At 42.9% G+C, this 22210-nt stretch overlaps 1 protein-coding gene across 1 annotated transcript in view; it reads right to left on the bottom strand.

The window, feature by feature from the left end:
- Nucleotides 1-22210, bottom strand: part of KLHL29 (kelch like family member 29) — a 411312-nt gene that overhangs the window by 45751 nt on the left and 343351 nt on the right. Inside the window, exons 7-8 of the mRNA XM_061990887.1 lie at nucleotides 16587-16786; nucleotides 9935-10194 (exon numbers count right to left, since the gene is read on the bottom strand). Of these exons, the coding sequence (XP_061846871.1) occupies nucleotides 9935-10194; nucleotides 16587-16786 (460 nt within the window). The remainder of the gene's footprint in view (nucleotides 1-9934; nucleotides 10195-16586; nucleotides 16787-22210) is intronic.

Raw genomic sequence — 22210 nt, 5'->3', positions numbered from 1 at the left:
CAGAGGATCAAGTCCACATGCTCCTTGCTGAGTGGTGATGCCACCAGATACCCCCGTGGTGCTAGGCAAGGCTGGGGTGGTTGTGCAGGAGCCAGGGCACTGCTACTACATAAGCAAAGGCTTTTTGGACAGTCATTGGCTCACAGTAGAGTAGTGGCCTTTCAGAGGCGCTGTGTGGCCTGCTTCAAGGTACCTATTTCACCAGTACTGATTTCAGTGGTTGAACTGAAAGCAGATTCTTCAATCTGCCTACATTTGCAAGTGTGTTTCACAGAAAACAGGGAAAGAAAAATCTTAGGAGATCTTATCTTTCCTTAATTACCTAAATATTTTGGGGGGGAGATACTGCTCTAGATTCAGACACCTAAATAGATACATACAAGCAAGTATTTACTTGTCAGCTAGACATGTGTAAACTCATGTTATAACTAAGAGAATTAGTAAACACACTTAACACAGTCCCCTGAGCTACCAGAGCTGAGAGGATGCATCACACATCAGGGGAAGCAGAGAATATCAATGTCCCCTTCCAGCCTAAAACTGTGAGCCATCAACTCCTAGGAAAGGGAGCATCATCCTCAGACCATGCCTCAGATCGTGCTACATTGAGATGTCTACCACCATATGTCAACCCCAACTGGAGGGTGGTTAATTCTCCCCTCTGATGGGAATTTTTGTGTTCATCTGCCTTGGGCACTATGCTTGAAAGGTTGTGATCATACTATGGGGAAACTTAAGTATTATCACTGGGTCAGTGTTGATCCAGAGGAACATATAATCAGCATGATCTGCTATACCTTGAAATGGACTGTTTCATGCCTTTCCCTCATAATCTGTTGATACATGAGTTACTCTCAGTAACCAACTAAGTAGAAATCCTTTTCTTTTTTTTTTCTTGTTTTTGTTCCTGCCTGGTAGTTTGAGTGAGGATATTTACTTTAATAAACTTTTTGTGACATTTCTTCTCCTACCAACGATATCAGTATTACAAACACTTGTTTGCAAGTGGGTTTTGTTCTGGTATCTTCTCAGTTACAAAACTCTCTTCAGTATCACATTAAAAATAATCTTTTTATTCTCAAATCCCTAATCCAGTAAAATCCTCACAGGTATTCTCCAAAAGGACTTTCAGTGTGCTCCTGCATAGATTTGGGCTACAATAGTATACAGTTAGTTTTAAAAGGAAATGTGTTTACTGCTGCAGAGTCAAATTTCCTGCTCCTTAAATGCTACAATGGAAAGCTCTGAAGATTTTTAACATTTTTGAAGTAATGCCCAGAGAAGTTCAAATAATGTTTTCCTTACGCCTTATAATTCATCTGTCTCTCTACTTTACTGTTCCTCTTACAAGGACCCTTTGTGCTATCTGCCTAAAGAAACAGGCTTCAGCTAGAAACACAAACACAGAAGTTAGATTTACCCATGTTACGATAGGATTTTGCACCAATAAACTGCTGTTTCAGCTCTTTATGCATAATTCCAATAGAGTTTTTAAAAGCATTATGAAGTGGAAATATATTCAATTCAGCTGAGAGCTACCAAGGAGATTCATGCCATCTCACATAAACTCTGGGTTTAGACTTGCCCGGTGTCTTGCACCGTTCTGATCTGAGAGTTGCAGCAAGGACCTTCTCGGATGGAGGAAGACATCAGAGACACATCTGAAGCAGAATCAGTTCCCCACTGCATAAAACTCCTTCAAATGAGAAGAGGGCATTAAAAAAAAAAAAAATACCCCAAGCTCCAAGCCTCTTCAATGCCTTTGAAGCCCACCCTGGGGACAGGTGATGAACTGCCTAGCAGTCTGAGCTGGCAGTTTATGGCTGAGGATGTGGCATGATGGCCATGAAAGATGGTGCCCAGCTCATGCTTCCCCAGCACGTTACCCAGCCTGATACTCAAAATATCGCCAGCTCCAAGTTTCCAAGTACAAGCCAAGCAGGGAACTGGCTCGTCTGGGGAAGCCAAAGCTGTTGGTGGTCTGCTTTACCATTCTCAGAAACAAGCCTTTTTTGGCCAGATTTTTCATGGTGCTGCCCTGCTACTTGGTAATGAGAGTACTTGCTTTGATACATCTAACCCCTGGATATTACGAAGACAAGCTGTGTTTCCAGTAACCTCATGCACATTCCTGCAGCCAAGGTCGCATCCAAACCCAACCTAAGCTCTCTGGTGCACTCAGTATATTTATTAAGCACATGTATCAGATTCTTGGAATTGCAATGCTGCCTTCTGATTAAATCCAAAGGCTTGGTAGCATGTCAGCCGATAGCCTCATAATATCATGAGATAAACATGTGGCAGAAAGTCTTGTTGGCAGGCACTGGGTTCGGCCAGTGGCTCAGTGGCGGGATGCCATGTGCATAAATCTCATGCCTACCAGAAGGAAAGAGCAGCCCCTCCATCTTCCTGAAATAAGGTTCCAATGTGACATCTTTATGGCAGCACAGCTGACTAAACACCGTAACGTCATTAGAGCCGTGTAAAGGGAACCGCTGTCCTCTGAACTGTTTGCAAAGCAGCACACGGATAGGTATTTCTAGCAGTAATATGATGCGAGATTTTGAATATGCAGAAAGATGAATCATCGATTCCTTGTACTTAGAATTCACCTGATACTGAGGCTTAAAAACTATTCACTCTGACCATGCAATCTCTAGCTTGATGACTAAATTCTATCCAATAAACACCCCAAGTTCCCCCAAACGCTACTACAGGAGTGAGTGGCATTTCTTTTGCTTGTGGACAGTCATCTATTCCAACACCCACATGGGCCATAAAAGCACACTGCCAACAACAAAATGGCTGAAGCTCCTAAGATGCTTTACAGAACCACGCAAATTCCTGACACATCCATTCCTACAACACACTGAGACGCATATCCATCTGCAAAAACTCTCCAAAATGCTTCTTGCCTATGGTGTAAACTGATTTCATTTCTGAAGGTCTATCCTGAGCGCTTGGGCTGCAAGCAGAGCGAGGCAACGTCAGAAAGCACATATGCAGGAGCTGCTTGCCGACGTGTATCTTTGTCTGTCAGGCTGTTGCTTGAGCAACAGCAGAGAAATATTTTGTAAAAAAAAGGAAAATCTGTTGGAAAAGGCACAAATTAAGAGAATGAGAAGACTGGGAGACAAGGGAGCTCCTCAAGTCAATTTAAACTTCAGATAAATAATTCAGTACATCTTCAGTTAAGGTTATTGTTTAAAAAAAAGTAAAAGTTTAGTACAGGGGGACTTTAAGGAGCAGCTAATGTCACCTGCATCACCCCTAACTTTTTTTAAAATATAATGCAGTTTCTTTCACCAATATACAGCTAAGAGCATGTTCCTGCACTCATACCCTTCCTGCTGATGCCTCTTCTTCTCGCTCTGTAAGCCGGTGCAGGCTCTGAGTGTGTCTGCAAAAGCTTCATTTAAATCTGTGCTCTTTGAGCAGCCTGTCCCTGGGAAATCACAGGGGTTACCACTCATCCCTTGCCGTTTTCACTTTCAGAGAAATTGGAGCTTCTTGCACTTTCATTATGGTATCTTTTTGAATTTGTCTGCTCTTCCCACAAATGAATCAGAGTTGTGTGGGCTTCTCAAAGAAACCTAATTAAATAGAGTGTTAGTGCCTAATTCACTTAGGCTCCCTTGGAAGCTTCCTTTTCATACTTACTCCAACCCTGCCGTCCTGAAGCTTCATGTTCTTAAATACATTGATTAAGCATTTAATTTCCCACTATGATGATCTTAAGTAATTTGCACATGCTGGTATTGGGTATTAGCTTTTGAATCTGTGATGATCTCCTTGTCACTGCACACCAGTGAGAGTTGTGCTTGTCCCCTGTCCATTTTCTTGGAAGCTCTTTAAAATGGGCCCAAGGAATTGTGCTACCATCTCAATAGCCTAACTGCAGACCAAAGATCTTTCATCTGCTCTCTCATGGTTACTAACTTTTTGTCCTCTGCAGGGTCTTGCCTCCAAACTGCCATTCTTCATTACTACCAAAATACAGCTTGTGAGCTCCTCTTCTTCTCTCCATCACCTTTCCTTACCCTCACTGATTCAGGGCTTTCAGGTGGGCTTTGAGTTTGCTTAGACTAATTTGCCAAGTCTCAAATTCATCCCAGTGGTCCTTACTGTTGTTACACCCCTTGCATCCTTCCAGGCAACTCCTCTCCTTGGGGCTTCAGACACTTGTAGACATTTATCTCTCTTTAGCTGTCATTAGGCCAAGTCATGCGTATTCACATCTTTTAATCTTTTTTTCCTCACATCAGTTCCTTCAGTCTTTTAATCGTTTGTGTTATTCTTCTCTAAATAACCTCCAATTTGTCTATGCATCTCTGGTTCTCAGGCACCATGAAAATGATGTTTAGACAAATCTGCATCTGAGGACGCAAGTCCATGGAAGACTTGTTAATGCCATTATGGTGGAGATATTTTGTTTTTCTGATTGATGTTGTGATTTTAAACAGGGTTTGGAAAAAGGGCATGTGATTATACCCTTGCAGAGTGCAACAAAAGGTGACTGCCATTCAGCTCAGTCTCTTGGCTGTCACTCATCACTGCAGCACCTGACTGTCTTCCAGCACTACTCTGGACAACTTGTTGAAATGTTTGTTCTCACTGTCCGCAGGGCAAGAGGGAAGCTTCATGCAACTGGGAGTCTTGTTTTCCCAGGCTTTCTGTTATTAATAAACATGTTGCTATGTTGTAGTGAGTCTGTGTCGCCTTGGTAGGAGGGGGCTACAGGGGTGCCTTCTTTAAACAAAGACCTGCAAGAAGCTTCCCCTGTAGCTGACAGGGCCAGTGCTGGTTGGCTCTGAGATGGGGCTAAACTGCAGCACCACAAGGGAGTAAGGTTGTGAGAACAACATCTCTGCAGACACCAAGGTGAGTGGAGAAGGAGGAGGAGGTGCCCAGGCACTGGAAGAGATTCCCCTGAGGCCTGTGGTGCAGCCCATGGTGAGGCCATGTCCCCGCAGCCCATAGAGGCCACAGGGGAGCAGAGATCCACAGGGGCGGCTGTGATTCTGTGGGAAGCCCCCGCTGGAGCTAGTACCTGGCAGGACCTGGGAACTTATGGAGAGAGAGGCCCACAATGGACCAGGTTTGCTGTCAGGACTTGTGACCCCATGGAGGACCCATGGTTGTTCAGTCTGTTCCTGAGGGACTGCTTCCCCTGTGGATGACCCACATTGGGGCAGTTTGTGATGAACTGCTCCCGTGGGAAGGACCCATGTTGGAGAAGTTCATGAAGGACTGTCTCCCATGGGAGGGACCCCACATTGTAGCAGTGAGGGATGTGAGGATGCCTCCTCCTGAGAAGAAGCAGCAGCAAAGTCCACCTGTAATGAACTGACTGTAACCCTTATTTCCCATCCCCTGTGCCGCTGGTGGGGGGAAGTAGGGATCCAGGAAGAAGGGAGTGGTGATGTCAGGTGTTTTAAGATTTGGTTGTTATTTCTCATTTCCCTACTCTGTTTTGATTGTTCATTAATAAATGAAACCATTTCTCCCCAAGGTGAGTCTGTTTTTCCCGTGATGCTAATTGCTGAGCGATCTCCCTGTCCTTATCTCGACTCATGAGCCCTTTGTTGTATTTCCCTCTCCCCTGTCTAGTTTAGGAGGGTGAGTAATAGAACAATTTGGTGGACAACTGGCATCAAACCACAGGTGTTTTTTTATGTCAGAGGAAACAGACACAACTTTGTACTTGGAGTACAAGATAGGAAAGCTTCCAAAGAGCTTTGGTATGTCCATGCTCTGGGCAGGCAGCACATTGCTGCACATCCACCAACTTCACATCTTCCCATTCCGTGTAGATGCTGGGCTTGACCAGCTCTGGCAGTTCTGTAGCCCTTAGTACCAGCAAACAACATGGCTCCTTATCCACTGGGCCCTCCCAACAGACCACGTAGTAAGTATCACTTCCCTCCAGCTTATAGCGTTAAGTAATGGGGACAAAAAAGTGAAAAAATCTGCCCAAGGCTATGCAGAGAGCTGTGGGATGAGCCCACACAAAGACTGATTGGGGCCTGACAGAAATTTTTGCTCATAGGGATGGTTCAGACTGTGCTGGTTACCAGACAGTAAAGCCTCCATTATACAATATACGTTTTGCATGAGGTCACTGGACTTGTAATAAGCTTATCAAGGGGATAACTGTTAGGATAAACCCTACAATCTTGTCCATCAGTCAGGAAGAGAAATACATGGAAACACCCAGTAGATTCATGTCTTCCGAAGTGTCAGTCAGCTGCAGGCTTTCCACTCGCTGACAAGCAATCAAGAGGACTCCCACAACTACTGCTCTGTGTCCACTGGTACAGGAAATTACCTACCTAGTCACATTGCAAGCTGCTTCTTTTGGTTGGACTGTTTTTATGCAACTGCACTAGCTGCAGCACTAGTATAACTCCGTAAACATTATCAGATGAGCTGGCAGGCTGCTCCAAGGCACTGGATACAGTTATTTACCAAATCCTAGCTTACGACACACGTCATTATCTGAACTGCCCTTCTGTCTTACGTAGATGGATCGGTAACCTTTAATGTACTCTTTGCAACAAGGCTCAGATGTTGTTTTTTTTTAATGCCACGGAGCACTTTTGTAAACACGGTAACACTTTATATGAGCACAATTTGCAAAATTAAAAGTCAGTCAGAGTACAGCTTTTCAACTCGCCTTGCAAGCAAATTCTTGTTCCTTCCCTGCCACTGCCCTCCAGGCTGGTGGGGAAAGAACTAACGAAAGCAGAAACAATTAGAGCTTTTACAAAGGCAGAGAATAGCTGGAAGATAGCAAACTCAACCTCCTTCCAGGAGAATAAGAGGCTCTGTAGAAAATTTCCTTCCCTGAGGCTCTCAGAAAGGGATCTGGACAGGAGGGGAGCCAGTGATGGGTAAGTTGCAGTAAGAGTGTGGCACAAAGAGCTGCGGTGTGGGGAACACAAGTGATGAGATTTTCAGTCCCCAGGTGTAAGCATGCACTACAGAGTGACACAAAGCCCTCAAAGACAAGGAATTTTGCAGGGTAGCAGCTGCTCTGGGGGCACAGGGGAAGATGGGCATGCAGGTGAAACAAAGAGCACAGACCTTCCCCTGTTTGTGCCAGACATTGAGGCATTTCAATCATCTGCCATTGGAGCTATTGAAAATAAAAACGTGATGACAGAGCCTGGCCTGTCAGGAAAAGGGAGATGGGGAAAGGAGAGCTCTGGAAGAAAATGCAGGCCCAGGAAACCCAGGCCCTGAGAGATTTAACTGCCAGGTGTCCCTTTGGGAGAGAAGAGTAAAACCATATTGGTCACCTGAAGAGTGCAGTAGATCAGGAGTGATGTTGTAGGGCTGTTGCAATTCATGGCTAAAACCTCTCCAGTAATCTCCCAACAGGTCCCACTGGCTGCACGTAGAAGCAACAATCTCGTTGCTGCGTTGGTGTCCTCCACTTGCTGGTTCCCTACCTCAAAGAGTCTAAATGGGGCTGAGTGAATCTGTATCACCAAACTGAGTAAAGTCAAAATATCCATGCACAGCTCCTGCAAAAAGTTCCATCCCACCTTTGGTACTGCCATGGTCACCCAGCTCTGCAGAGCTCTGACCATCCTGTGCATCGCCCAGGAGCTTGGGCAGTTCCTGACATGGTGGGCCTTGAGGCACACCAAGCACACATTTTCACTCGTCATCTTTATCAGAAATAAGATTATTTAGGTCTATCTTCCTTCCTATCCACCGTAAGAGCTATTTGTTCCTGGGCTCTGAAAATGCAGTAGTCATTATTGTAAAGATGGTACTTTTCATGGTAAGTATGAGTTCCTACTTTTAGAAAATAAGTACCTATTTAACTAAGAGCTTTATAATAGATCAAACAGTGAACAGAGTACAAAAAAAAGAGAGAGCTGTGATTCAAACAAACTACTTTAGTGCTAGGATTGGGCATGAAAATAGTTATCTGCTTGGTATCTTTAATATTAATATATTCAAGACCCTCATCTGTGGATAAATACAAATTAAAAATTAAAAGCCCTTGTAAAGTAATGCATGAAACCAAAGCACCACAGAGAAATTTGGAGAAGCAAATAAAACTGCCATCGTAAACTACAAAGGCACTGCAGAAGCAGGGCAGAGGGGAAGGTAACTTGGAAATAAAAAAACCCAAGAAAAACAAGCCAACCGACACAGGAAAGGAAGAGAGGAGGAGATGGTGGCAGCAGCAAGACGGGGGCAAGAAAAACCACCACTTAAAAAAAATAAATTCGTAGCATCACCGCAGCAGGGCGCAGAAGGAAACACTTAAACCAGCAATTTTGAAGCCGTAACCCAGCCCCCGCCTGGTGCGTGACACCTTCTGCCCGCGCCAGGCAAACCGGCTCCTCCGCGGGGCTCCGCGCTCCGGCCCCTCGCAATAATCCCCGAGGCTGTGCGAGGCTCAGAGCTCACAGCTGCGCAGAGCTGACTGCTGGCATCAAACCTGCAGCTAGCAGGGAAGTTGTCTGTAAAACCCCGTGTTTTTCAAGGCCAGCGAGAGACAAAAATGAGCCCATTTCAATAAATTAACAACGATATTGTGCAAACGTTTTAGGCAGTAATATTGGGTAGTAGTAAGTAGCATCACTGGCACACGGAGGAGGGGGTCAGAGAGTGGCCAGGTCCTCAGTACAGGATACCTTGTTGAGCTACCTGCTCGCAGAGGGCAGGACAAGCTCGGAGAAAGGCCCTTGGGGCAGCAGGCTGGTGGCAGAGCCAGGGGTGAGCCAGTGGTAGCAGTGCAGGCAAACACAGCTTGGCCTGGCACGGAGTGTCCCACTATCCTGAAAGCCCTTATCCTCATCCAAGAGCCCAGTGAGGCTGGGAAATGCTATTTCTCACACTTTCTGCATGAGAGATGGAGATGCAGCTGCTCTAGATCACATCCAGTGATTTATTTAATACCTCACTGCACATTCAGGTGCTTGAATTCCCATTTAAATCAAGAAAGTACACCCTTTCATGATGTGGGACAGCACCAACATGCGGGCAAAGTGTTTCCCTGAGTCCTAGTTTGGTCCATAAGCGACTGGACTATCCTTCTTAAACCAGCCAAAACTGTAACCTGGGATCAACAGAAGCTGTCCTTGCCAGGATAGGCCAGCAACTTTGGCCTTCAAAGGAGGGGAAAGGGGAAAAACAACCTTCTCCTCCTTGGATCTGCAGGGAGAACTGGCCTCCAAATGGAGAGTTTTCGGGTTCAGACCACCACAATTCAGTACTCACAAAGCTGACTTGCGAGAGTTGCACTGAAGGCAAGTGGCAGGTTTTTAAATATCACCAGGGATGTCTTCTGGTTCCAAGGACAATTATCAGCCTCCAAACAGTCATCGTTTCTAGCTGTTATCTGGAGACAGTGCTGGGCCAAGTAATACACTCAGTTTCTTTAGACAAGAGCAGACTGCATAGCTCAGGTGGCTGAGGAAAGGCTAACTCTAATAAATATATAATACCTAAGGGGTTATCTAAGCAGCAAATAAAGACACAGAACCTTTTTTTGTTACGTACTGAAGTTCCACTCATTCGGTATGTGGCATCAAAAGAAACACAGATTTTCCAACAGATTTTTATTTCCTACTGTTACTAAAATGCATCCCCTTCTTAAAGCAACATATCACACAACTCTAATCCTTCTTGATGTATCTCTGACCGAGCCTGCAGCCAACAACTCGAGGCCCTAGCTTTGAACCGTGCATGTCACAAACAAGATTTTGATTCTAAATGATCAGATATGGGGATCAGATTTTGAAATTACAGACATTTTGTGCATAACCTGTGTTCCCTTTCTCTTTTTATCTGAACTGCCCATCCCATCTCCTACGCACCTTCATATTTAAAATTGCATGGGGATGGATTCTATTTTAAAAGAGGCATTCATGGGAACAGAGCAGAGTGAGGCTGCTGAGATTATTTTTACCTGAGCTCTGATTGCAGCGTCCTTCTTAATCCACTTTATCACTGTTTCATACACCAGCTCCTCCGCTTTGGTGTTCAAGCTGTCATTGGACATGTAGGAGATGAAGTCGTCTTTTGAGATATTAAGGATCTCTTCTTGGTTTGCCACCTCTGGGAAAATTTGCAGGGCGTATGCTTTGGCCATGTTGTATAGTTCAGTGCACTGCATGGCTTCAGCCATGGCTAATATTCCTAAGCAGTTGCTAGCAGTTAGCTGTTTTTCTAAAAGGAGCCAAAAAAAGAGAGAAAATAGCAAGTGAGAATTACGAAAAGCAAGAGCCACATTTTTACTGAGACCATACAAAAAATAAGTACCATGGACAAACCTCCAACCCTAACTAATCTCAGGGATTTAATTAGAAGCAGTACCCTGAGTTACTTTAGGATTGGGGTTTAAAGTACAAAAAGCAAAGCCTGTCTAACAGCTGAGCTGGGGATGAGGAGTGAAATGTGTTCACCGAGTTTGCTTTTTCTGTAAGCCTTCAGAAGGCATTGGGAAACCTACTGACATAATAGTATCTGGGGCTTCCCAAGGGATGGGAACCCAGCCAAGAGACTGCTGCTATTTCTGCTACCTACAATGTTGCTTTAAGAAACAGCAAAGATGTAAACGCCAGTGCAGACACTTAAGAATAAACGCAAACAGCACTAAGGACATTTCTGAGGATGTTGCAGTCGCTGTATGATAATTTTTGCCCTGTTCAGTTACTAAGCTACTTCAAATAAAAAAAAAAGAATCCTTCCCGACCCTCCCCCCCCCTTTTTTTCAAAGGAACTTTGTTGCTGCTGTATGTGATGACATCCTTTATGCAAAACACAGATTATACTAACGCCTTCTGTTAATGTTGTGTAGTGGGTTTCAAAGAAAATCATGCACAGAGGAGACAGCATTATCTCCTACCCGGCAAACAGAAGTAACAGCACAGTGTGTAGCTTTGCGTTGAAAGTGTGCTACACCATACATTTGACTGTACTGTTTTCCTTTTCAGCTATTATGAAGAAAAACCTACCCATTTCAGACATTTATAAGAGGAACTCTCAGATTTTTCCCAGCTTTTGTTAACCAAGACACTACTAATAAGCAGAATATATTCTTTTAAGATATAAGACCAAGAGAAAGAAAAGAGTCAGAGTGCAATAAATCACAAAAGCTTGGGTACCAGTGGCAGGCTTCTCAGAGGAGTATGTCACATTTGGGCAGTGTCATATCCCAGTGCACCACTTCAGAGCACTGGACAGGAATGGGCGATAGCCCCACATCTCCTCAAACAAAACTCCCATCAGATTGCTTCTGCTGGAAATGCTCAGGCGTTTTTTCCCACACCCAGCCTCTGCCTTTATCAGATTTTAAACCTGCAAACTACCTATATGTGGCTTTTACCAAAATGGAATTATAAACTTTTTTTTTTTTCCCCCCTAAAAAAAAAAAAACCTCAAACCAAACCCCAACAAAAAACCTGGCATGAGATTAGGAGTTTTGAGATCTGTTCATTTGTTTGTTTCCCCCTAGCTCTTTTTATTTTCTTTTACAGATCTGGCGATCTTGAAACTAGGTTATCTCATTTTGCATCAGTTGATTGTACTGACTCCAAGGAGCCCATTTCCTCAAGCAGACCAGAGAAGCAGCACTGCTTGCTGTCAGTAGATTTTGTCACTCAAAGACTGCCCAGAGACAGGCTGCAAACTGATAGCTATGAAGCATGAAGCTCCCCGAATCTCTTATTTTTAAAAAAACCCAACCAAAACAAAAAAAGAACCTGATAGCTCTTCCAGGTTCCTTGGTTCTGCCTGTTGGCACAGTTCCATGTATACATACGGCTGGTGGTAAAATAATCATCTAACAGAGCCCAAAACTCTCATCATTGCTTGGCAAACGTTCAACTCAAAGATGAATCTGACATTGCTCCACCTTATCCTCAGTGGGTTTATAATAGAGGTAATAATTGAGTTTGTCTTATTAAACAGCCATTTACTAGCACACGAAGGAAAAGACTTGCAAGAATGAGCTTTGCCTTCAAGGGACTGGGTCGGCCTCTATCAGGAGAGATACCCCAGCTGAGCCTGTGGCATGGAGCAGAAGAAGCGCTGGTCACAACAGGTTTCTTCTGATCTGGATAGTTTTTTCTGCCTCTAACAATTCCAAGTGACTGATGCAGCCTGGTACACTGGTGTTCCTGCAGTTCCGCCTTGTCCCTTTGAGCTTCGCTCCTTCCTCCTCCCTGAGAAACTGCTCAGTGGCAGACCCAAATGATGTCATCCCTGTCTGAGTCAGCAACTACCGTAAGGCTGTTTAGAGATGGGCCCCAGGGAGATGCAGACTAGGGTACGTTCAGGAAGCTGGTGACACACTCTGCACTTCAACACTTTTGATGTGATGAACACTACAGCAAGGTAGGCACAGGGATGTCTTTTTAACATGAGGGCTGGCAGGTGAGCATGAGAGAGGTTGGGTCAACAGAGCAGGTGCAGAAAATCTCTATCCTGTGAACATCTCTGACCTGAAGTTTTGGAAGAAGATTCATCTCTTGACTTCAGTTGTCTATGGTACACCTGAGCACTCACATCAGTATCCCTGTACGCTCATAAACAAACAATTCCAAGATGCAACCTGGTAATATTTTGGATTAACCTGGTAATATTTTGGATAACAACCTCAGACTGAGCAGAACCATGCCTTACTCATGTCTGTTAGTCTTCACTGAATATAAAAGGAGACAACATAACTACTTAGATGTAGTCTTCTGCCACATAACACAGCTCATCCCAAGTGACTGCAGTCCAGGGGGACTTCTGGATGCTGATGTGGCAAAGACAGCTAAGGACCAGCTCCGCTCCACCTGCTCCTGAGTTGTTTTCCTTTGCATGCTGACATGTTTACAATAACTGCTTGTTTTGCCACGGTGTCACCAGACTTGTAAACAATGCATTTTTGTGGAGTTTCACCTTGAGTCCATTCAGAATACGACTGCTGACTACAAACTATTCCTAATGCTCAAGGACAGCTCACAGCAGACTGCTGAATGGCCTTTAAGGATATCAGATGTAATCTAGCATGTTCTTACTGGTTTGAGACAGCGCTGGATAGCGTCTTTGTTACCATGTATGTCCCAGTATTGCAGAACAGCACCTGATACTCTCCACTCGTGTTAGATGTGATTTTGGAGTGGGATCCTGTGCAGAGTCATCATGAGATAATCAGTCAGGCAAACTGCTAAGCCTGCACTTCTGGGGATGGGACGACTTGAGACAAAGTCAGAGAGAGATGGAATGTAGGATGGATTACTCAGCAAGAATACAGTACCAGTATGACGGAAACTCAGCAGTGGATGTAATCCCCCTCTGTGCAGTAAGTACTGTATTTCACTTAGAGAAAGTTTCTAGATGATGGCTCAGATATCACTAAAATTAGCAGAAAATGTACATTTCCTCATCACATTCTGTGTGAATTCTGGTGGGGATCTTATTCCTCAAGGTTCTCCTACCAGTGTCAAAAGCATGTGCAGATGGGAAGTAGGTGGAAGACTTCCAGATGTCTTCATCATCCAAAAGATTTCACTTCCCCTGTGAGAGTGTTCCTCATTTGTCCTGTTTCCAGATATGGTTGATGCTTCAGTTTCTCCAGTACTAGGCAGTGTGGTTCTCCAGCTGGCTCAAAATTCTCCACACTGGATGCACAAAAAATTAACCAAAATACTTTCTCTCGAATTCATAAGGACCATAAAAGCCTCTTCTTCCCCCAGATGCATATGCCCGTTCATGCAGGTCTCATCACCGGTCCGTCGTTCAGTTTTTCTCAAAGCTCCCTCTCACACTCTTTGCAAACTGTCTTTGCCCTTTGCCAGGAGATTAAGATAATTCAGAGCTCCTGTTCCTTTGTTTCTCTCCATGAAAAAGAGTTCCACCAACTTCTTTAGCCTTAAGGAAGAATACCTTTATCAGCAGCAGGCTGAAGTACAAGCTCAGAATTTGTTCACTCCTGTGACAGGGGTCCCTGCACCATGGACCCAAACCCTAATCTCCTGAAATACGTTTTGAGCCATGACTGTGATGATAGTGTAAAACAAATAAGAAAAAAGAAATTAAAACCCCTCAAGGCTTTAGCCATATGCGTGGAGGAAATACCTATGATGTCCTGACCGGTTTGCAAACATTTGCCCAGTTATCATATGGTGCCTGCATGAACTTGTCAGCATCATTGCATCAGTCAGCACAAAACTGTTGTCATCTCTCATGGTCCAGACAAAAGCAGAGGAGACAGCATGTGGGGGAGACAGAACATGGCTATAATTAGCCCAGTAAAGCTGGTTAAGATATCTCCCATTGAAATGAAACACTTTTCCTGACAGATTGTGCAGCACATTTACATCAGAAAGTGCAAGTAGGTTTGGGGTGCCTCTGCCCAACGCTGCTGAGAGGCCCAGGAAAGAGATACAAAAGTCACCTGGACATCAACCAGTGAAGACTATGCTGGAGCTTACTGCTGAAAAAGGATGACCTGAATTTCCTCTGAGATGATGCCGGCTGAACAGATCTATTAATTTGGAGCTATTACTTCTTTGGGCCTCTTCAGACTTCCTTCTACTTCTCTCACTACTTAGACATGGCCACTGATGGAAAAGAATCACTGTTTACATTAGTGAATCCTCCAGAAACCCTGGAAAAAACCCCCTAGTTTTTACCATATTTTTGCTTTATGGGAAGCAGAGGTGGCTGGGATGAAAAAACACAGCCACGGAGAAGACAAAATGCCTTTCCCTAGACTTTTTAGATGGCAAATGCTCCACTATCTCTGTACAGCAATCCAGTCACAGCTATAAATAAAAATAAGCAATTACACTCCATGAATTCTCCAAATGAGAATACAAAATTCCAGCAACTCCCCATATATCACTGAACTTATAACCAAGTCTACTATTTCATATCATAACATGGTTCACTGAATTCAAATATTAACTATCGGAAAAGAGAAATCTCACATTGATTTAGTGAAATAAATGTATTTTGGTTTTGCAGCTGACTCTTTAGAGATAGCGCAACTTAAACACATCTCCTGTCCCTGGAAAGGCCACTAGATCTAATCACTTTTAAAAGGTGGTGAAGGCAAGCTAGGGGAGAGCAATGCCAGAGCCCTCATTCAACATGCGGAGTCAATGTGTTGGGGTTGCAAAGCACAAATTTCACCCACATATTTGAGAATAGACTTTAAAACAAGTGATGTTAAAAGTTGGAAAGAGGTAAACACAATACCACAGATTCTTTACTGATGGCTGTAGTGTACCAGCCTAGTCCATACCACTCATCCTGCCAGCAGGCCAGCTTAGCAGTGAAAATTAAGACATGAGTAAACTGGACCCATTTGAGGGCAGGCTTTTTCTTTTTCAGAATGAGTGCAACATTTTCTTAAACGTTCCTCTTCCACACTCTGCAACTGTAGATGTCAATTTGGCTCGAGAGAGAATGACATCTCCCATACCAAGCTAGGAGTTGAGGGAGCCTGAGTAGAAATCAAATGCCAAAAAAAAAAAGATACTTGGAACTTGAACGTGAGAAGTCAGTCACAGAAAATCAAACACACATTTTTTTGTATTAATAAGTTTGTGTTAGTAACTTCTAAATTATTATTGCCTCATTAACTGATACTATAGCCATGTTAGTGAATGAGTGGCACGTGATACATGCAGGAATTTGAACCAGTATGTGCTTCAGTAGAGCTCCAGCTCTGGCTTCTCTTGTGTCATGACAGAAATGGGGCTGGCTGGTTCCAGTTGAGACCAGTAAAGCTTAGTTAACTAGAGCTGGAAACCTTGGACTGTTTTGAAGTAGTCTATGCTGGAAAACATACAGAAAGAGCTCTGGACAAGAAGAGGTTTCTTGTGGCCATGAGAGGATGGGCAGAAGTGATGATATTGTACCTTGCTGGTGCAAACACTCCCTGTGCGTAGAGGGACACTAGTTCCAGGGGTGGGCACAGCAACCTTTCATTCCCACCTACCCTCATAGTGACGTGTCTACATCAGACCATAACTCTGTATGAAATAACAAACATTAAACCAGTAGTGGTTCAATCAGGTGTTGTTTACAAGAACATGAGCCATGCAAAGGATTTTCACATAGATGCAAGAAAGCTGTAGATCCTGACTACTCTGCAGGAGTTCACCTCCAACTCTTTCAGTGCTTGACCAAGCCAGCCAACGTTTAGCACCCAACGTTTGCTGTCACAGTTGTAAGCAATCTATGGTTACAGGTTGGCACTTGTTTCCCTGGAAACAAAATGGCATCATGATACCAAGTATAAAACAAGATTCAATAACACAGTCTATCCAAGACGTGAAAGCAGTTGCCACTCAAATGCGACCTGATCTAGGTTGACCTGGTTCTGCAGGGGGGTTGGACTAGACGATCTCTAAAGGTCCCTTCCAACCCCTACCATTCTATATTTCTATGATTTTCCACCAGGCACCATGTCAGTGTTTTAAATTCAAATCGCAACCAAATAAATAATGTTTTTTAAATTTTACTACATTTAATTTCGGATTTCCTAAGAGGTGTTGGAAGAAAGGCTTACAAATCTTCAAATGAGACCTTAAAAACTCATTAGATGGAGTGATTCTTACCTAGAAACGAAACGCAGACTTTACAGAAAGTGTGAAACTGGAACTTGCTGGCAGCTTCCAGTAGGGTTTTTGCATTGGCTGAATCTATGATCAAAGAACCTGTATAAACAAACTCCAGGAGTAATTCCAGGACATCCGCAGTGAGGTTGGACATGGCCAATTCCAGCTTCTCCCCGCTTCTGCTACTGTCTCGTGGTGACCTGGTAACAGCAGACAATTAAATTATGGACATTACACCATCCCCATTTTGTTGGCATTTATTGATTAGTGAGGGCTAGAAAATCGTTTTGCACCTCATTATATTTCTCCATTATTTTTTGTTTACGGAACTGAAGAATACGAATTTTAAAACAACTGAACTTAAAAACTTTAACTGGATCTGAAAGAGAAGAGGCTTAAAGCAAGTCTTACAAAAAATCTGTTTATTGCTACTCTGCATTTTCATGCAAAAACCGTTGCAAAAGAAAAGGAAAGAAAAAAAAAGAAAAATGAATGAAACAACATTAATGAAAATGAGGAACGGGATTAGCTTTCAAAGGGAAACAATACATTTTAACATCTCGGTTAATATCTTATCTTCTGGGCATAATGTAACTGTTATGGAAAAACCACTCTCCAATTTCAGTGAAAAGGTCATCTACTTTTTCAGGAATCTAGCACTGGAATAATTTTAAATGTCATGTGCATTTAAAGATACATTTAAAGACCTTTTCATAAAAAATAACAATAATAAATATTAATTTGTTTAGCTTGAACTTCTCAGTATGTTTTATTAAAATATAGATAGAATAGATATGATATGCATATACAGAAGGTCATAGAAATATATTTATATATTCTTATTCTAAAAATCTATTGTTCCCTTTTAGGCAGTAAAAAAAGGAAGCCCTTCATGGCAATTGCTTTGAAAACTGAATACAAGACAAGATAGACAGACAAAATGGTTAGAGCAAAGAAGGAGGGGGGGGGGAAACAACAACCAGCTCTGCCACAGGAAGCCAGCAGCCATCCTCTAGGAGTTTCATGACTGTGGCCTATGGTTTTTCCTGCATGAAGTGCTGAACAATTTGGGGATCAAAGGATCTCCTGCATTTGAAGTGTGGATTAGTGCTTGTGAAATTATTGGACAAAAAGAAAATGATACTGAATTAAAGTAAGGGCCCAGTTCTTAATGCATGGTTGGCTGATGTGTCTGCAACACTAAAGACAGGTTACACCTGAAAGACAAAAGTGATGATAAATTTGGTAACGTCAAAGAGGGGAGGGGAAATCTGTTGGAGTAAGAAAATAAACTCTTTTAATGGTTAGGACCATCCATCACCTTCTCAAAGGAACATGAACTTCTCCTAGTCCCTGGACAGTCAACGTCTGCTCGCTCCAATTCTGCTAGAGTTATTTGCAAAAGCCGTTGCACGATTGACACAGAACCAGCATAAACAGCTGCATGACTTACACGGACTGGCCAAAGCATCACTACTCACAGGCAACGCCAGCTTTAAGCATGAGCAAGAGAACTACCAGCCTCTTGGATTCACAAAGCTGCCTAGAAAGGCAATGATCAGACCTCTACTATCACAATGGAGGAAAAATAAAAACCATGTGTCATTCAGTCCTCTTCCTTCATGACACCGCCACCACCGCCCTTCCTCCCATCAATATCCCCTAAAATCCTTCAGGAAAATGGTTAAAATTTGTAGCACATGCTTTTTCTAATGGTCTTCCTTTGACTGTCCTTGTTCAAGTCAAGGGCACAGCTTTAATTCATATGCATCTTTGCAGGTTCAAAGCTTTAAAGAGGTTTCACTTTTCTACTGAAAGTAGATGGTGCCAACTAACACACACACACACACACACACACACACACACACACACACACACAAAACCTCAGTTGTCAAAACAAAACAGTTGCCATTTCCTACATCCTCAAGAGGATGTCAGAAAAAGTTGTTTTGTGGGATTTTTTTTCCTTTCTCACACATACCAATAACATGCCACATTTCTAATCTATCTCCAGTTGTGTATTTATCCTGTGCTTCACTCTGGGCCATCAAAATGCCTCCTGATGCTGATGCAATTCTTGCTGAATTGTTTCCAGAAGCGATTTGTACCTGATAGTGAGTTCATATTCACATGTGCTGGTTAATAAGGACATTGCCGAAAATTTAAGTGAGATTTGGAGGCTCCCAGCAAGCAACAGAATCCGGCTCTTTGCATTGTGGGAAGCCCCACTGTAAGCAATTATTTATTTAATGCCACTAATTGCACTGTGTTGGCAACAGCTGCGGGAACGACTGTGCGCGACCCACCGGGAATTGCGCGCTCTCACCCAGTACAGAGACCAGGAGGCACAAAGGAAGGAATGACATGACACCTATGTCAGCATAGACACATACCCATGCTAGCAACAACTGCAAGCTGCTATTTTTCAGAATAATTAAGTAATAATCTCTTCTACTTTGTAATACACCAAGCAATAAACTGCTGCTGCAATTGATTAAACGCCAAAGAAAAGCTCAGGTGTTTAATCAATCACTAGAGCCACTTACAGCAAGTATAATACAAAGCTACAGAGATTATTGATATTACACAATGAGCCAGAAATGGGAAAGAAAATTATCCCCATTCCTTCCTCCCTGTGTTGTGCTGCTTTCTGTGCTTTTGCTATGCAGTCAGCACTTCGGCTCCACATTTAGCTGGACCAAATACCGAGCACAGGCTTGGTTCAGTGAGCACAGGCTTGGTTCAGTCTGCACAAGGCGATCACGGCTACTCTGCTTTCTATGCTGGGGATCTGGCTTGGTAGGAGCTGGAGAATGGACAGGGAATTGGTTGAAGCAAGTCTTAATAGGTCAAATATGAGTATTTGAAGGAGGAGAAGAAAACAGTGTAGTGAAACAAAATGATGAGACTGAAGTGTAAAATTCCACAGATTTTTTCCTTGAAACAATTTCAGTGAATCAATTTGTGGCATCCACCTCCACACCTCACTAAGGCTTCTCTTTTCCTTGTTTTCACAAGTATTAGAATATCAATATGCTCTGTGCAGCTATATTTCATCCATTTGGAACCTTCTGTCAGATACTTCAGAGGAACTGCAATAAAGTATCTCAAGCTGTACTACACGAATAAAATATAGTTCTGTAAATACATATGCAGTGGACTGGGGAAGATCTGAATGAATGTATACAGCTGTGCCCCAGGTAGCTCATCCTGTATCACATCAGGAGGAGTTTTGTCAGTGGCATCAGTAGATGCAAACATTTAGAAAAGTCTGCTCTCAGAAAATCATTGACTTCTTGCCTTAAGAGCTGGGAAAAGATACAGCCCTACCGGGTACACACTCTCCTGTTCCCCTACTGGCACAAACTTGGGAGTATTTTGGGGATGGAAAGCCTGCTTGCTTCGTGTTTCAGTCCCACTTGAAGCTAGGCAATGTATACTGATCGTCCGTGGACATCATTAAATGTGGCACATTCTGCTATTTGCCCTGCGAACTCTAAAGTTTAAACAGAATGATGTCATTTTATTGGCCTTGTAATCATTGCTCATATTATAAAGGTCACACATTTCACATTGTGGCAGAAAATCAATAGCTCTCCCAACAGCCTCTGGGGGAAAAAAAAGTTTTGCTTCTGAAGAATAATATATAATAAACAATTTTAGTCCTTACTTTATCATGGCTGTAATCTTGGAGAATAGCTACAGTAAAAATCTGGCAAAGGCTGATATATAAACTCATTAAAATTGGGAAGTGATTTAGAACGGGACTTTTAAAAAGATTTATCTTGAGCTAAACAGCAAAGAGGTTTGTTTAGGTCTACATTTAAACAAGCTCCAAGACCTCTTTAACAGCTTAATTTTATGGTAGCTGTTGGGGAATTCTTTCGGATTTACAAATCGTGTATTTCCCTAGCAAGGTGATAGACCTGAGCAATGTGCAAGCAGAACTGAACCCACAGATAAGCAGGAAGCACAGATACACTCTGAATGGGTAAGACGGGAGCCACTGTGAAATATTTTGTGTTCTCTGGAATAATTACGTCTAACAAAATAAAGCCAGGGCCTTTGAACGTACTCTGGCTACTTATCCTTCAACTTAATTACTTAAACTAGAGAAGACAAAGGCACAGGGAACCTTTTAAAGCAAAAGATGGCTTGGCTCCATTCTCAAATAACAAATCTCAACTGGTGTCCCCTTCTGTTAAATAATATATAGACAAGAGTGAAACCATTTAAATAAGGATAGCAAGAAAAACAATGCGAAAGCCTCATCTGCAAGACTTAGGAGTGGAACTGACAAAGGAAAAAGCAGGGAACTTTACATTTTTGGTATTCATTTGTCCTTGAAAATCATTTCCATACATGTAATACACACAGACAAGAATCAGCACTAGTGTTTTCATGCTTAGTAGCGATGCAAACAAGTTTTCTGCATCTTGTGTTATAAATATATGTATATCTATGCATTTTCCCTGCATTATTCGTATCAACACATTCACAGAACAGAACTTCTGTGTGATTCTGTTCAAAATATTTAATAGTGAGATGCCTTGATTTGCAAAGCCGCATTTAGAGCCCGGCTAAAGTAGCTGTGTAAGTGAAACGCTGCTAGTGCATCAATTTGTCAATTTATGGACAACGCTACCGCCTCTAATTCAGGCTTCCCTCATGGTTTGGATATGCTGCCTTTAACTGGCTTGCAACGTTATTTTGTCTGACTAATGGTTTGGCTACAGCCTCACTCAATTTTAGATCAAATACAAAAAAGCTACCTATACCCGGTACAGATGCCAGCCAACTCTCTGTTTACAAGCTATAGTCACAAAGTCAAAACAAATTCTGGATGTTCAAAATGGAGCCATCTGCACAGAATAAACATGAAAAATGTGAAACACTTTATGTAAATGTACATTACTGCCTAGGAACAGTTGGTTCAGCTTCCTCCCAGGCTGCCTGGTTGGGAACAGGAGGACTGACAGAGTTTGTGACACCTATTTACACTTGAAGCCATATGACTCACTGTGCCATAGACTCAAAGGTACAGTGTATATTTAAGATCTGTGCTCCAAAAGGGCACTGAAATAAATTACTATCTTTTATAATAAAGACATATTCTGAATTATCATTTGTGATCTTTCCTTGGACACATGGCACATGGCGTGCCTGTTTTTCTTTCTGCCTCTCCAAGGTGCATGACTTCTACTTGCGAGCACAGAGTCTACAACCATTACCTGCTTCTCTCGAGCAGACAATGCCACAGAGATAGCTTTGTAATATAGCCTTGGTTTTGCTCATATTACACTCATATTTTTAATATTTTTTTAAGAAACAGGAAAACACACTGAATCTGCTAGTCTTTGACTGTCTATTGCTCAGGATCTCACAGTTCAGGAATCTGAATACCATCCACTAAAAGCATGTGTCTGAGGCTATGGGACTGTTGGAAGGGAGGCTGGAGCTCCAGCTCCACCCTGGATTGAGGCATCTGAAGCCCAAAGTTTGGGGCTGATCCTTCCTTGCACGGACCAAAGCAATGACCTGTCTGATTGGCCAAATGCCTGCTGTCCCCTTCACCTCGTGCCCTCGCGGAATCTGCCCCATCAGCTCCACATGCTGATCTTACT

This window comes from Colius striatus, chromosome 2, assembly GCF_028858725.1.
Source record: "Colius striatus isolate bColStr4 chromosome 2, bColStr4.1.hap1, whole genome shotgun sequence".
Taxonomy (NCBI): Eukaryota; Metazoa; Chordata; class Aves; order Coliiformes; family Coliidae; genus Colius; species Colius striatus.
This window is presented reverse-complemented; position numbering and strand designations above follow the sequence as displayed.